The sequence below is a fragment of the Chelmon rostratus genome, chromosome 17 (genome assembly GCF_017976325.1).
Source record: "Chelmon rostratus isolate fCheRos1 chromosome 17, fCheRos1.pri, whole genome shotgun sequence".
Lineage (NCBI taxonomy): Eukaryota > Metazoa > Chordata > Actinopteri > Chaetodontiformes > Chaetodontidae > Chelmon > Chelmon rostratus.
In genome coordinates, this window is record NC_055674.1 from 24,423,098 (window position 1) to 24,440,998 (window position 17,901).

The 17,901-nt window shown below is 39.1% G+C and overlaps 1 protein-coding gene across 3 annotated transcripts in view; it reads left to right on the top strand.

The window, feature by feature from the left end:
- The first annotated feature begins 1,019 nt into the window (after positions 1-1,019).
- The window catches only part of mettl22 (methyltransferase like 22), a 31,302-nt gene continuing 14,420 nt past the window's right edge, over positions 1,020-17,901 (top strand). For 2 of the 3 annotated variants that reach the window (XM_041957159.1, XM_041957162.1), the window contains exons 1-8: positions 1,020-1,053; positions 1,584-1,750; positions 2,752-2,965; positions 6,504-6,646; positions 8,757-8,797; positions 10,666-10,810; positions 12,829-12,900; positions 16,762-16,815. In XM_041957159.1, coding sequence (XP_041813093.1) covers positions 1,645-1,750; positions 2,752-2,965; positions 6,504-6,646; positions 8,757-8,797; positions 10,666-10,810; positions 12,829-12,900; positions 16,762-16,815 — 775 coding nt within the window. In that variant the 5' untranslated portion in view covers positions 1,020-1,053; positions 1,584-1,644. Of the gene's footprint in view, positions 1,054-1,194; positions 1,216-1,583; positions 1,751-2,751; positions 2,966-6,503; positions 6,647-8,756; positions 8,798-10,665; positions 10,811-12,828; positions 12,901-16,761; positions 16,816-17,901 lie in introns of those variants that run through there. The other variant, XM_041957160.1, reaches the window with a different exon arrangement.

Sequence of the window (17,901 nt, forward strand, 5' to 3'; positions counted from 1 at the left end):
AACGGCTGTTAACAAGAACGATGGGAACCGAGTCGCAGCTGGGAACCGTTCTGACCAGCTGCGTGGTGCTTATTAGATATGCAAGAAGCATCACGCCACGTTGTGCACGCTGCCTTCACCTGAGTGCGGCAGTAACAAAAAAAAAAAAACAAAACCCAAAGCACTGTCAAAGCAGAGTGATATGGCGCCACCCTGTGGAATATTTACAATTAATCCAGATCAGACTTTAAAATCTAATCCACACATGTCAAATGACGTCATCATCAATATTTCAGAATAATTCAAACTCATATTGGTGGGATATCTAAATTCATTCCTCCCAGTGATTATTTCCAAGATAAAACGAGTTAAAGCCAGACTGTCTTCTTAAAACTTAATAAATCTAAAAATGAGCCAAATGAGCCAGTTTTTTGAACGACTCTTTAAAAGGAACGGCTCACCAAGATCCGGCTCCCCTCAAAGAGCCATAAATCCCATCTCTATTCTACATACTTTTACATTTTCTAAATTCATATTTCAGAGTTAATCAAATCACAGGGCAGATACAAAAATTATTTTTCATGCAAACAAATCTCTTGAAATCCAATGGCTGGTAGGAAAGTTCAGAATTGACAAAACATGACCAGTTGTAGAGATCTGATAACTCAGTATCATAATCCACAATAACAGGTACCAGTATTCCTCTAGAAGAGCGTACAGATATAGTCAATCAATCTTCATACAGAAAGCAGTCCTTATCGAGCACTCCGGGTCAATAGTGTCATGGGACAACCAGTGGCTTATCATTAAAAAAGTGCATTCTGTTGTTTACAAATGTACTGTATGTTGAGTAGCCGATGTGAAATATTTCCAATTTAGAACAACACAACACGGCTGAGGTAAGTCTAACTCTGTGACATCTAGGCCCGCCTTACCTCGGGCCGCAGCCAGTCCTGGCGGAACTGAAGCCATACCATACTTTTTCAGCCCGGACGAATTACGAACGTGCACCACTATGAGCTTTAGTGACCAATGACTGATGGGAGTGTGCTCTCTACAGTTGTTACCGGAAAGGTAGAGTATGTTGTCCTTTAAAACGTCCTGTAGCTGCTTTTTAGATTTTAAACACGTTTAATACGAGTGTTAGGAGTTAACAGTTAATGCGCGGCGTAATCCGCTGGGCCCTGCTGCAGCTGTTTGATATGAAAGCGTAACGGGAAAGTTTAAGTTCGATATGTAAGCGAGGTTAACTATTATGACCAGGAGTGTTCAGCAGATTTGTTGCAGTGTAACTTAAAGCAATGCTTGTAAAGTTTACATCTAACATTTAGAAGAGGTTTTCAAATGTGTTCCACTTTGCTATGTTTGCAGCCATCGAGTTCATATCGTCAGTTAATTTTTTGTGTGTTTTCGCCTTGTAATAAAACAACAGTACGTGTGATCTGTCAGTGAATGCTGAAAACATAAAACTGTTCCGTTAAGTTTTTTGGTAGCTTGCTGCTTGTTCAGGGGGGTGGATTTAAATCAGCTGTCACTTAAAGGTGGATTAAAGATGTGTGTTCTGTCAGCCTGTGTGTGCCTAAACTGTATGCGCCCACTCTCAGCAGGTGCTGGGAAGCAGGTGAATGGAATGCTCCACTATTTAAAGACCATGAATGATCAGCCATGGACCAGATCACGTTTCATCATGATACTGTGCTGTCAGATGTTCATATGCTCCTGCCCAATGCGCGCCACCTTATGACACGCCTTAATAATGTTGGACAGCCTGGTGTGTATGATTCTATGTTTCGGTATAGATCTTGTATGAAGTGTTGACTAATGCATGTGCGGTAGGCAGGCACGTAGGAAAACGAAATCGTGAGAGAAAAACTTGAATCCCTGTGCACTGTGAGCACTGAGTTTATTAGAGATACTTTTTTGTCATGGTGAATGGTTTTGAGTCTGGTGTCAGCGTGTGTGGATTTTCTGCTTATCTCTGTGTTATATCACTCTAACCTAACTATGTATAACTTTGGGATTTTTACTGTTGGTTGGGCAAAACAAGACATTTTTCAGCTGGGTAACTGGGATTGACATTTTTCAAGATTTTGTAATAAATGATTAATGTCTTAATCAAGAAATTAATTGACAGAATTGACAGAGGCAATAAAGACAATAATTGTTAGTTCTTTTCCAACTTTTGAACCAGGACCTCCGTTATTTGGATCAAGAAGGTTGTGAAAAAAGATGTGCCAAATTGAGTAGACTACACCTGTTATTTCATTGTGTCAGATGCATATTTAATCAACATTTAGGTCAATTTAAGCATCAAATCAGACTCGGTATCAGTAGTGGCAGAGACCCAATATAGAAGAACTTTGATCAGGGACAGGCCACATAAAGTCTTGATTGGGACATCTATAACAACTCCTAAACAAACAATATTCATTGACTGACACTCCACCCCCTCTCTCAAACCAGCTGGACATCGGAGAGCCTCGTGATTTTATGTGCCAGAATTCAATTACATTGAATTTTGAGCAAAGTGAAGAAGGTGATTGGTAATGAGATAAAACAGAGAAAACCATCCTAATCAGACTTTTTTAAAAAGCTTTAAACTCTTATATTACTACTATACTTGGTGAATGATTAAGGCTGCTGAGATGAATGATAAAATTGGCATGTGTTGGAATAAATCTAATGTTTAATATCACATTTCCACCTTGCATGTTAAAATGTGTTGTATATATTTACACTCATGCTCTAACTTTGCTCTATTCATCCATCTAGTCTTCGTCTCCAAATTCAAGATCTTGTCAGATGGTGACTGGCACGACAAGAATGACCTAGGGAAAGCCTTAAAAGAGGCAAATGATCATGATGACCCAAGGGAGGATGGGCAGCAAGGCACAAAAACCACACAAGAAAAAGATGACAAGAATAGTGGAGAAGGAAATGTGGAACCATTTTTGGATGAAGACGGAGACCTTAACATCACACATCGGTATGGAAAAACTCTTCTTCAGTTAAAACATGATGGGCTGTTCTATGAACGTGTGTTAAATAACGGTCAGGGTTTGAAACCAGACCAGGACCATTATTACATCTGAGAGAGAGACAGAGAGAGAGACAGAGAGAGAGACAGAGAGAGAGACAGAGACACAGAGACACAGAGAGAGAGAGACAGAGAGAGAGACAGAGACACAGAGAGAGAGAGAGACAGAGAGAGAGACAGAGACACAGAGAGAGAGACAGAGACACAGAGAGAGAGAGAGACAGAGAGAGAGAGAGAGAGAACTAATAATAGATTAGTATGTAAGGGATAATGTAGAGTGAGACAGGATGAGATAGATACATATACATACGTATTAGTAACAGATTGTACATAATACAACACTATGACTCTAATAATAATGCAAGTATGACTAATAGTAATAGCAGTGGATTGCAGGCAGGGCCATGGAAGGCGATGTAGCTATAATCCACATTCCAGGTTCAACCACTCTCCATGGGAACCTGCAAGACAAGAAAGCACAAGGACTCACGCCTCAGTAGGACATGAATACATACAGATGAAGAGGGAGAGAAGAACAGAGAAGCTCTGTGTGTCTAGTCCTACAGCAGAACAACTAGGGGTCAGTCCAAGGCAAGCCTGAGCCAGCCCTAACTGGAAGTTTTATCCAAAAGGAAAGTTTTAAGCCGACCCCTAAATGTAGAGGGGGTGTCTGCCTCCTGGACAAAGACTGGAAGATGGTTCCACAGGAGAGGAGCTTGGTAGCTAAAGGTTCTGGTCTGCTTTTAGAGACTTTAGGAACCACTAGTAAGCCTGCATTCTGGGATCACAGTGTTCTAGTGGGGTAATAGGGTCTATGAACTCTTAAAGATAGATGGTGCCTGACCATTTAATGTTTTGTAGGTAAGGAGAAGGATTTTAAATTCTGTTCTGGACTTTACAGGCAGCCAGTGCAGAGCAGCTAACATCAGAGACATATGATCTCTTTTCCTCGTTTTTGTCAGAACATGTGCCGTGAATGATTTTTTTCCTGCATCGTTTTGAGACTAGATGTGCCTGATTTTTACAAAAAAGGCAGTCCTGAAATTAGCTTGATGTTGAGTTAAATCCTGATCAAAGATAACGCCTGTACTAATCGATTGTTCAGTACAGCATTTATTCAGATAAATATCTGTTTTTAACTCAAAGTGCTTCTGCTTTCCTTCTTTCATAAAATACAATAAAAGCAGTCAGCCGTGAACTAAGTATGTGCAAAAAAATGGCATAATTTGTATTTGGCAACAAATTAGTGAGCTATGTACAATTTCAAAGCAAAAACAAAGCAGCAGTCAGTAGCAGTCATTTTATAAAATAATCAAACAGCTGTTCCACCAGGTGACCACATCCTGAACAGTTTATGTACTGGCAGGTTTAACACTCTGTTTGGTGGTCAGCCCAGCTGTGGCAGAACGCTGCTACACACCTCATTTGACCAAGCAGGTGACTGGAGTGACTTAGGTTCAAACCTGCTTGTGAAGCAAATGTGTGCAAAACACTTTATGTGTGAGGACAATCTGGCCTCTGTCACCACTACATTTATATTTCCTGCACTGTCTGTGGCGACAGCAATACAGCGATGATTGTCGTTATTCTTCATGTTGAGCTCTCACTCCAAAACAGCAGATTCCAAAACCTCAGCTATGTTGAGTCCAGCGTGTGACATGACAAGAGGCTGAGTCTGTCGGACAAAACTTTTCATTTCCCGTTCCCCTCTCATAACATGACTGTGACTGTGATAGCTCTGAGTAGCTTGTGAAGTCCACCCAGCTGTGGTTATTGAGATGCTGCTTCTTTGAGGCTCTGTGTCACTTTGGCTTTTGTTTCTTGGTACAGAGCTGCTTTCACTGTGTGACTTAAGTGTGGCCTTGATGGAACTGTATACATAGGCTTCAGCGTGTTTACTAACCTCCAAACTCCATAGTTGTTGACCACATTTCTTGAAGTGTTTGGCGCTATATTCACAGATGCATCTTGTTGTTTCTTCACCTCTTGTTATGTCTCGTCGTGTCTGTTATGCTGTTAGTTCACTAGCGTCAAGTGTTGTCTCACTTCCTGTTTTATTGTGAAACCCTGACTCTCCTCTCGTTTCAGAGCCCTGGCTTCCTGGTGTGTTTCCCGCCTGTCTGGTTGTCTGCCCCGCCCTGATTGTCTCCACCTGTTCCTTGTTACCTCATGTATATATAGTCTGTGTCTCCCCTTGTCCTGTGCCAGAGTGTCTTGTGACCTTGTGGTTTTCATGTCAGTCCAGCGTTTCTACCTTGTCAGCCTAATTTTTATTCACTTTATTGATCCCAAACTTGGAAATTCTTCTCTACTATTACTTCCTAGTGTTTGAGAAAACCCTATCCTTAGTGTCTTTTGTTTGTTTTGTCAACGTGTGCCTTTTGTTCTCCATTCTTGTATTGAGAATCTTTTTGTCATCATTAAACCAGCCTTGAGCCTTTTCCACCCTGCCTGTTTTGAGTCCTGTGTGTCGTGCCTGAGTGCTTGTGTCAGTTATGAGGATGCAGGGCTCCACACGCTTCTTTCAGGCTCCTTTGGTCTGGCTGGAGCTTTGTTCAGCTTTTCTGGCTTCTCATGTTTGATGTGTTTTCCATAGTGTGGTTGACCGTCGTTAGGCAGTATTTGCAAGTTGTTTTGCATTTGTCATTTTCCTTTTTTGCCATTGTCAGTTTTGGAAACTGGAAAACCAAAATGTTGGATCTTTAATCTTTTTTTCGTTATTGGCACGTTCATCCATACATTTCCTGTTGGGTTTATTTTCTAGCAGCGCCTGGCTGGCATGCAAAGGATGACAGGAGTCTGCTTTCTTGACTTCTATGATTGCACCCTCTGCCGTTCAAACAAAAACAATACAATTTTCAACCAGGAGAGATGTAAATAACCATTAACATCACGGTAGATAACATCACAGTCTCACGACAGCATCAAGCCATATTTCTATTGCGGTATCGCAAGAGTTGATATATTGTTATATCCCTATTAATAACCATCCATTATCCGCCTGAAATTTGTTGACTGATTTTATATATTTGTATTTTCAATGGTGTAATCTCAGCATCATAATAAATGAGGGTCACCCTCAGTGATTTCCCTGTGAATTTCAGATTAAATATATTCTTACAACCAAACTGTATTATATGGCCTGAATTCCATCAATATGCATTTGCATTACCCCAATTTCCCAGCAGGCGATTAACACAGTTATATCATAACAAAGGTTCTCCTTTTCAGTGTAAATAAAATCCTTCTTCATCATACAGAATATTTGTATTGAATATATCTCTGAGAATAATCTACATTTTTCAGTTGATTCCTTCATTAACTATTGATGAACCAAAGATGGCCGTCCTACTTGCTATCAGATGTTACTTGAAACATGAAGAATGCTGTTGTTCCTCCACCTGCACGGAGGTTAGGCTGAATAAAAATGTTAATCACAGTTTTGTCTTGCATAGATGTACTTCATACTATTGTTATGATTCCCCAGACCGAGGAAAAACTCTCCGGAGGGTAGCAGCAGAGACGTGGTCTGTCCCATCGTTCTCAGACAGTCAAACCCTGTATTGGAACAAGAACAGGAGAACGTGGACGATGAAGTTGATATGTGCTTCAAAGATATTATACGGATTGGTAAGAACCTAGATTTTATCATGTTTTCATCATTTTATCATCATCTTGGGTATCATGAATGCCATGCAAAATTGAAAATGTGTTTGACTCTGATGCAGACATGTCTTTCAACATAAGATTACATTTCCATAAAGGTACAGGAAACTCAGTAGTGCATTTGGAATTAAACACATGTTAATTGTGTTGGTTGCCTACTATTAATTCTTAGAAATTACATCAGTTGCTAATGATCGCTCCCATGTTTGTTTTGTTTTTATTTAATTTATGTCAGCTTTGGACACAGAAAAAAGGTTAAAATAACTGCTTATCTTGGTCAGTGCCTTTGATGTGTGATGCAGGGCTGTTTCAGGCAAAGACGAGCTAAAGGTTACATTAAACATTGATTTCTGATGCCCAATCTACTTGAGTGTGCATTTAATTGTTAAATGTTTAATGTTTCATTGAATTGTCCGCTGCTCATACTCACTACATGCACACACAGGCCAGTGGGAAGCGGCACTAACACACAGAGTCTGGTGATGGGAGACAATCAGTGAATGTTTGCGCTGGCCCACACAGCTGGCCTGCTTGTAGTGATAATGGTGTAGGTGTGTTCTGCCTACTTAGTTCAGCAGCTGCATCTGTGACAGACAGCTGTCAGACAGATCTTTCACCTGTTACCTGGAGAGACTCTGGGCAGGCTCACAGAGTGGCTGTCACTATTCCACTGACTAAATGCATGTGTGCATATGTAAAACATAAATCATTGTCAGATCGCAGCAGACAGTGAAATATATTGTAGCCTGGAGCTACACAGGAAAACCAGACCAGAATTTATCAAAGAGATGTGGTTTTCTGTGGTTTGAATATAATTTTTTATGATGCCATGTATGAAGAAATGTCTTTAAGCCACATGGAGACAGAGGAGGATCTGCACTTTTCCATCACCAAACCATACATTTATTACCAGTTTGATAAACAACACCATACTTCTTTTGCCAGTCTCTTCAATAATAATCTCTTTCAGAATGTCCAATAGTGAACCACACCTATGTTTTAATTTATTACATTTCCAGGACATAAGAATAATAATTTCACACCAGACCAATAAGATAAATGACTCCATAAGGTTAATTTATTTCCTATGGAGTCTTTCTGCTGTAAAGCAGGCTCTGTTGATAATGTTGAACTGCAGAAGAGGATGACTGTCATATAAGAAAGCTGTGCCTCCTCTTAGTTACTGTTTTCAAAAGTACAGACCAGGTCTTGCTCACATGTAGTCCTAGCATGTAGGTTTAGTTTCGTTGAAGGCCAAAATTCTGCTAGATGTTAAAGACAAAATCCCCCTACGATGTTTGTTAGAATGTCCTCAATTAGGAAGCACTGCTCCCTGAAATGTACTTATTCTTGTAAAGGTCCCCAAATGCTACATCTTGATTATGTCATCTCTAAGTGCCTTCAGCAAAGCAGGGTGGGTGTAGACAGGAGTATTACTGTACAGTAACACGATACAAACCAGATTCTGGACCTATGTTTAATCAGTGCCAGTTTCCAGTATATGTTATGATGATGTTGGATTACAGGAATGCTGCCAGCCACACAACTGATGCTCTATTTGTGTCCAAGCAAGGAAGTTAACCAGAGCTGTCTGCCAGAGCCATATCGCCCTTGACTGAGCAGCCCAGTAATACAAATGAAAATCAGGGAGCTTCAGTCCTCCACATGGGGGAGTACTGTCAAGGGTTTTGATTTTAATTCTCAGAACGTTCCTCCTTTAGATGAATGACGATATCAACCATTATCATTTCTGGAAGAAATTCTTACGTACCGATGAGGGGAGGGGTTGAAACAAGTACATGATGATTACAACTGGGGTGTATGACATCTGTGCACCAAGTTTTGTCTATGAACACAGCTCAAAGTGTCATATTTTAATAACGTGTTTTATATTAATTCACACATTAGTAGAAGTTGTCCATAAGCTGAAATTGAACTATATCATAGGCTAACTTAATATGATGTTTTACATTATGCTTGCTGTTATGAAAAATGATTTGAGTCCACCAAATAAATAAGGAATGATTTTAAGACACAGCCTGTGGGCTTATTTTCTGAATCTATCTATTTACAGAGCACACTATGGCCACACCCCTGGAGGACGTTGGCAAACAGGTCAGTAAAAATAAATCAACTAAACTCTGTTTTCTCTCACCATTGCCCCAAACCTATCCTTTTCTGATTCCTCAATCACATGAAATGTAGTGGTGGACCAAACAAAACCTCTCTTTGTCACTGGAATACACATCTTGTGTGTTTTAGGACCACAAAAGGATAAATAACCATCAAGTAGGCATTAAGTCTACTTGGCAAGTCACAGTTTATGCTGTAATTATGATCTTAAGTGTTTGATGGCAGCACTCAATGGCACTCTGTGACAGTGGATGAGAGGCGAGTACATAATCTGTTTGATCCCTAGGTCTGCAGAATTTCCTGAAATAATATTTATCTTAATACTTATTTTGACCCATGGTCGTGAAAACCACTGTAGAAAAGAAAGAGCACAGCTTCTGCTTTCACCTTACCTTTAATATGGAAGTGTATAACTTCAGGGAATGTAGTGGCCCCAGCCATATATTGGACAAATATTTATTACACCTTTACAGTTTTAGGCAAGAGCCCCACACAGTCAATTAGGACAGAGGAAGAAGGCTTCTCCATTATTGGAAGAACAAGAACCAAGCAATACGTGTCGACCTGGGATTTGAAAATAAGCAACATTTTCTGGCGTCTCTCCCTGGGCTGTCCTGCCGCCCTGACTACTGTCCACACACCCCTTACATTTAGACAAGGGTGCACGCAGTAAATCCTAAATTCACCACTTGGCAACCACTTTCTTCTAAATATCAGAGCAACAAGGGTTGGGTTAACTAGTTCCTACGTTACAGGAGGGGAATATAGCAACACATCAAACCAACCCGGACCCACTTTTGCTCATGTTTCACTCTCTGTTCCTAACTCCTAACCTGACTTCATAACTTAATAAAGATAATCATGTACAGTTTTTGTTTAGTTTGTCATGGAGGTGTATACGTTGGATTGTATGGTTACTTTTCTCTGTAATCACTGTGTTAATAAGTCGTGCCTTATTTTCTTACATGATAAGTTTAGCCGCACAGTTCTCAAAATGTGATAACCTCAAAATTCTAGTGGGTATGTCTATCATTCAGTAGATGTATATTGGAATTAATGTTTTAGCTGATGAAATTTAATGTTTCATGTAAAACCCTGATTCCAAAAAATTTGGGACGCTGTGTACGCTGTGTTTTACAAAGCCAATGTAGTAATATCCTTTAGACCAGTGGTCCCCAACCTTTTCTGTACCATGGCCCAGTTTAATGTCTGACAATTTTTTCATGGCCCAGTCTAAAGGTGTAGTAGATAAAAACAAAAAAAATGATAAGATTGGCATTAAAAACTGTGGTATTTTCTCTTTAATAATAATAATAACAATAATAATTAACGTAAATCCACTTTTTAATCATGTCAAAAGGACCTGGCTGCAGACTGCCACTGTCAGGCACCACCTGTTTTTCAAATTATGTGAAAAAACAAAATAATGGAAATTATTTTTTCTTTCTGTGCGGCCCAGTACCAAATGACCCACGGCCCACTAGTGGGCCGCGGCCCAGGGGTTGGGGATCAATGCTTTAGACAGTCATGTGTTTCACATAGTGATGAACATGGCCCCATCTGTGGTTGTGAAGGACTGAGCCTTTCCAGGACGCCCCTTTAGTAGCCATGATATGAGCATTTCACAAGGTTTTGTTTGTCTTTTGTTGCGCCTGTTCCAGCTTGTTGGAAACATATTGCTGGCATCAAATTCAGAATAAACATGTATTTACAAAAATCTATAAGGTTGGTAAAACTGTCGGTAAATGTATTTTCATTGTACTGGTAATGGAAAACGGAATGTTGAACTGTCCCATGAATTGTTTGTGTAAGTAGTGGTTTTATTTTTATGTCTTTTTCGCTCACATCAGGTGTGGCGAGGGGCATTATTCTTGGCTGATTTCATCCTTTCTAAGCCCGTCATGTTCAGAGGTGCTACAGTCCTAGAGCTGGGAGCTGGAACAGGCTTAACCAGCATCATCATGGCAACCATAGCCAAAAAAGTGTACTGCACAGGTATAGTGCCATCAAGAAGATGTCCTAATTAAATTGTAGATTGATATTGCTTTGTGTCTTAATCTTAATCTGAATTAACTTCTAAGTCTTCAAAAGCCGCTGATATTTTGATCTTGATGCTGCAGACATTGAGGATTAGCCATCAAAAAGGACAGGGCTACAACAGACAGTCCTGACTGCAGAAAAGATTACCTCTCACACCCTGATCTGAATGTGTTCCAGTGCCGCTACAGAGCACTGTACACCAAAACAGCCAGACACAAGGACACTGATGAACAGTTAAATCAGACCTTTAATGTCAAACATGATCCCTGTGCAATAACCTTGTAAAAGTAAAACATGTACTTAACCTACAAATTGTATATATTAGAGTTTAGTAGAGAGATTGTGAAATAAAATGTACATATCATACATCATTGTCAAATATAAAACTAAGCAGGCTGAATTTACTCTCCATGGATGTGTATACATGCATATACTGTACAGAAATGATCTATGACATTGTGTACATGTATGACATGTATGTTGCTGATATTTCTTTATATATACACTCCAAAAAAGTTTGGAATTGCCCGTCACAAAAGCTTGATTTTGTACAGTCAGATGGCTGAGAGGACTATTCTAGTTTTGAATTGACTTTCATGCTTTTAGGTTGTAGAAATTCCTCTTTACACGTAGATGTTATTTTGTATGAAGAAATGAAGGAGTTGTAAAATTAATGTTTTATACACTGAGAATAAACTACTGTACAGTGGTTCAGCAAGAAAGACAATTGCAAGGGCAGAAAGAGACTAAGATAACTCTGAGCAACAGAAGAAGAATGTGAGAAGTTGTCAGTCAGTGAATAAATTGGAAGCTTAGCATCAAAGTCTGTGCAACTTTAAATAGGAACAATTCCTGTTTCAGTGTTCACTGTACGGTAATACCAATTGTAGTGACGATTTTCAAGGAAGATAAAATTAAAAGTTGCCACTTGGGTGATAGGAGCAGTCTATTGGTTTTGACGCGTATCCACAGTCCAAAATATAAAACGATTGAAAGTACTCACAGATCTGATGTTAGTGTCCTTTTATTGTTCCACAATGTCCATAATTTAAGCAAATCCAAGATAACAAAACTCAAAGGGCATGATTCAAAATCCGAGATCATACGGTCAAAAAACATCTGCCGTGATGCTCCTGCTCACCCTCTCAGAACAAAGGGCTCAAAACCACACACCTGTGCGTCAGGCCAGATACAGGTACTCCACCCATATCCAAACGTCACTAAGATAAATTAATGGTTTTCTTTTCTTAATATTTATAACATAATGTATTCATAATTTACTGTTTGCTTAAATTAAGTGTAACTAAAATTCACTGTAAAAACTGAACTTAATAAAGGCCACTATAGAATGGCTTCTACACCAATAACAATCTGGAATTAACAGATGTTGCTGGTTTTAACAAAGTAATTCTTAAAGCTTTAGAATAGGAACAAAGGTTAGCCTTGGGTTAGTGCTATTGGAACTGGATCACAGAGTATCAGATGAGAAGACGATGGACAGACAAACCGCAGTTTCAAATAATTCTGTCTGGACTGCAAAGGGCCTAAAGAAAATCAATTTCCCAAATTATTTAGAGCTCAATTTCAAGCACCAATGTTGTTCAGTAATGATCTTGGGTCACTTGTGATTTTCTGGACTGGAAAACAAATAAAGAAAATTGAAGGTTAATGGGGGCAGGGAAACACAGCTCAGCTAAAGATAATGATGTTCAGTTTTTGTTAACGCTGTCAGAGAGGAATTCATTCTGCTATGTTTGTTATTGAGGATGGGTTAAAATATTTGAACTAATATATGCTACACACTATACTGTCATAGCAAAGTGAGAGGGCCAAGCTTCATCAAAACTGCATGTGGAAAGGAAACAACAAATAAAGACAATTGCTGTGAACAGTGGAGACATGAGGAGCTGTATTACAGTCCTTTGGAATTGGTTTTGTTTTTCATTGCTGAAATGCATTATTTTGTTTTACAGATGTGGGAGAAGACCTTCTGAGCATGTGCAAGAGAAATGTTGCGTTAAATAGACACATGATAGAGCACTCAGGTGAGATAACATTGTCAGATTACCAGTTGTTTTTTTTCTCTTCAGTTATTTCCAGTTCCAGCTGATACCATGGCCACTGCTGCATTACACTTCATTTGACCTAGGCTACCGATCATGTTCTTCCTTCAGTACACTGGAAATTGCACTTCGTCCTTTTCATCCAGCTGCAAAGCGTTTCACTAGGAGAGTGTAATATATTGTCAGGTAAATACACCAAACCAACCAAATGTCTTCATATTTTTGTTAGAGGACAAAAACTAAACATTAATGAGAGCAGTTAAACGCTTGCACACACCTAGTAAATGAGCAGAAATCTTTGCATGTTGGCATTTTGTGATAATATATCAATGAGAATTATTGTTGTCATTATTACTTAAATCATATTTCCCTTGCTTACATACAGCAAATAACTATGCTGTCACTAAATACAGAATAAACCTCAGATCAGCCCTACAATAATGTTCACACTCATCACCAATTGTTGCCGGTTCGATTCCCCCACTGGACGCCGACTGATGTGCCCTTGAGCAAGGCACTCAACCTCCCCAATAAGCTCCCTGGGCGCTTGATTGCAGCCCACTGCTCCTATGTGTGGTTCACTGCATGTTGTCACGGATCAGGTTCAGAGGCCCAAACGCGGACAAAGACACAGCAGACCGTTGCGTCCAAATGAAAATATTTATTTACAATCACAAATGTAACACAGGGAGTGGTGGTCAAAACTACAAAACAAAGCTACCTGTGCTCACTAGCAACTAGGCGAAAAAACTACCAGAACACAAAACTAGAATGGAGAACTGAACAGGTTAACAAGGCTAATAAACTAAGGATCCTATAAAGGCTGAACTGAAACAATCAACAAGAGATCAGAGCTTACTGACAGACAGATACGGGGAATGAGAGGGAGTACACCCAGGGCTGGGTGGCGTGGCAGTGTGGCTGTTGCTGGCTTGTAATAGAAGGTGGGTGAAGGCAGTTTCCAGGCAGGTCAACCAGAGGCAGATGAGTGTGGCAGGTGGGATCTTCAGGCGGCAGAGAGGGTCGGAACTAGGCAGAGAGAAAGCAGGGTTAACAAACAGGATTTTCGGGATGCGAGTCAAAGTTACCAACAGAGCCAGGGTGCACTGACTGGAGGTTGTTTACGGACTGGCGTCGAGTAGTGGTCTGCAGGAATCCTTATACAGGCTGGAGAATGCTTCAATGAGGTGACCACTCCCCGCCGCAGCTGGAAACAATCTGGTGATTGGGATGAGCTGCACCTGCCCTCCACCAGCGTGGCAGTCATGCTCACACTGCCAGGGAAAGAAGGGAGGGAGAGGTACTGCCACTAGATGGTGCCAGAGGTAGAGGGCATGACACATGTTGCATGTGTGTGTGTTTCTTCAGACAGAGATGGGTGAAATGCAGAGAATAATTTCCCAGTCTTGGGCTCAATAAAGTAAAAAAAAATTAAAAAATTAAAATAAAAAAAATGCTATCACAGCATGGGGAGCAATTTGGGGTTCAGTATCTTGCCCAAGTATACTTCGACATGTAGACTGCAGCAACCTATAATGTGTCCTATATTGTTTTACTCTGGTAAAACATTATAGGACACAATAATGTGATAATAATGTGGTAAAACATTGTAGGTGGCAAAACCTAGAGTGTTTTACTTTGGTAAAACTTGGAATTTCACAGTGTGGTCACGTACTTTGCACATTTCCAGGTTCATATTTACATTTTGGTGGTCAACTAGTAAATGTTTACATGCTTTTATGTTCAAGCAGCAGTTTTCTCAGATACTGTCCATCACTGAAGGAGCACTCACCCAGTCTGAACAGTAACTCCTGCCTCTTTAAGGTCTCATTCTGGAAAAGCCCAGTCTGCTCTGATCGGTCAGCGCCCCCAAGCCTGAGCAGGCACTACCCATAAGCTAAATCAACCATGTCTAAACAAGCTGTGGGCTTCTGGCTGCTGTATAACCAGGAAAACACTGTAACCAACTTTAGCTGTGCTTCCCCTGTGAATATTATCACAATGGCCTTACAACTACATGTTTGAGCAGGGAATTTGATTTTTTTTTTTTTTTTTTTTTCAATCTATGAAGTGAACAACAGTGGTAACTACAATTAGACTTTTTCTTGACATTTCCATCAAGTAAAATGTGCTATTTTTGACTCATGTAACTTTAGGTGCACGCATGCTCTTAACTGTAAGCATACACTTAATTTCACATTTATCTTCACATTTGTTGGGAATATGCCACAAAGGTCTCTGAAGTAGATTTTCTTTTGTTAGGATGCCAGACGCAATGTGTCATTATTAATGTATTGATGATACCATCCCCAATATATAGTATATAAACCCTTAATAGCCAGGCTGGAAACATTATATTCTGTGCTGGAAGATGTGAAATATTAGTCAAGTTAGAAATTAAAATTTAATTGCATCAGACTATTGATGTTATGACGAGTGACACTTAGCGTCACAAGGCTGTGTTGTCTACAGCTGCTTTCACCCCTGAGGACTGCACTGTGTCCATGTTTCACATTGTGAACTGGATCTGTTTTTTCTTCTCAGACAGCCACATGTGTTCTTCAAAATGTTTTCCAAAGTGTTGGATTATTTATCTAAACTAAATATATTATTGTAATGGAAAGGCAAGCAAGTATCACTGGGTTCATGCGCCCTGAATAGGGCTTTAACAAGTGGTTTAACATGTTAGTGTAACTCAGACAGTTCACTCTGTCAGGCTTATAGCCCCATTACTGGTACAAATTTTCTATATTTTGTTTGCATATATAGGTGCTTTTGACTGTCATTATTGTGTTTGAATCCAGTTCCAAACTGCTAACTGTTTGCAGCATCGGTTGTGTTAAATACCAGCTTTCAAATACTGTGGGAAACCTATGCATACTGGATGAAGAAAAATTCACTACTTGTTTCACTACTTGATGCTGTTTCCCACTTTAAATACAGCATTGGTCTTTTGTGCAGTCCTCCTGAAGATATGAATATAGAGCGTCTTTTGCTGTCATAGAAACATAGAATGAAAAATCAATAACAAATTTTAGTGGACACATTTTCTTACTTTTAATGTTGTGACCTTTAATAAAGGAGATGTTAAAACTGAAAGTGCCAGAAAAAAGTGGAGCAGAAAAGTTGAGCAGAAGTGAAAAATATAACAAATAACTTAATGCATATTTTAGGATATTATTATTATTATTGTTATTATTATTATTATTATTATTATTATTATTGTTATTATTATTATTATTATTGTTATTATTATTATTATTATTATTGTTATTATTGTTATTATTATTATCATACAGGTCTTAAAATGGTAGGACTAAACTTGGTGAACTCTGAATTTTTGTTTTAATGTTTAATTCTTGTTTATTCCACAAAAGAGTGAGAGAATCATCATCATCAACTAGTTTTTACTTGTATAAGCTGTTTGTCACACTGCACACATGATGTTCTATTGTCTTTGTAGAAAATAGTGTTGAGCTGGAATCAAACCTATTTTTCGTATATATTAAGAAACCTGTCCAGGAATCATGTGCCTGTGTGCGCACACGTGTACTTTTAGTACATGGACAAATCTATATGCGTTTGGTAGTGAGCTGAGTCTTGTCACCACCAGTATAACACACACAAACACACACACATTTGCATTTATTTATTTCACAGTGTAGTAATGCATTTAATTTGTTGATTGCTCATTGGTATATTTTGTGTATATAGATTTTTTCTCTTACTATTAAAAGAGATTTGGTTAATGAGACAAAAAGAAATGTTACATTGTGACTTTATCAGTAGAGGAAAGCTAGCGACAGTTTATTTTGTTTAATACTATATCCTCTGATTCATCAGGTGGTGAGGTTAAAGTGAGACATCTAGATTGGCTCCAGCACGACCTCTGTACAGGTAACACACACACTTATTTTTGCTTTTCAAACCATCCTGCTACAGTATAAGCTTAGAGCCACATCATGATTCCACCATTTACCGGTATTTATAAAATGATGCAGTGAAAATGCGTGCCGCAGTTTTCAGTGAATTTTCAGCTGCATTCTGAATTACACAAAAACTAACATTCAGACATCTTGATATTTCAATAAAGTACAAGAAAAAATAGGAATTACATGTATTCTATAATGATTCTACAAAGTTGTGGTTGTCACAGTCAACAAACTAGAATTCTTGTGGTGCAGACATTTTTATAGTAGTTCAGTAATGGTTGTTAAATGTTGTATAGTGTATCTTAGCTTTTTCCAACTTCAGATAAAAAAAAAAATCATCTTATCCACCCAGCTGCTATGTGTAAGAGATGTCTCATATGGAATGAGACATCTTGCTAAAGTGATGAGAACACCACAGACCTTGGCCCAGAGCTGATTTATACCTGGACATGAATATGGGTCTCTGGGGCTTGATCACACCAGTGATAGGTTGGATTACATTTCAGATAAATGAGCAAGCCTAATAGAAAGATGAAGAGATATTTGACATTGGATTAAATTGTCTCTCACACATTTGGAAGTTGTATGGATCATCTCAACTGATGATCTCAAGATCATGATAATCTTTTAGTAGGTAATTCTCTGTGAATATTCTTTCCACCAGCCTGACATATCTGTCAACCAGGCATGCTTTGGTAACACTTTATGGTAAGGGTACACAATGGCTTATCATGAATGCATGCTTGACTTCATGCATGAAAGAGCATGAATTCATTCATGTAATACTTCCTGAACAATCAGGAATGTGCAAGACTTAACAGTGTCTAATACAAGTCTTAATGTAAGTATGTTAATATGTTAATAACCATGGTATTTCAATCATCAAGATTTCTGAGTCATTAGTGATGGTCATATCTTCACTCGTGAACAAGACCCCAAGATACTTGAACTCCTCCACTTGAGGCAGGAGCTCTCCTCCAACCCAGAGGGGGCAAGCCACCTTTTTGTTGATTTTAATCCCAGCCGCTTCGCACGTGGCTGCAAACCGAAT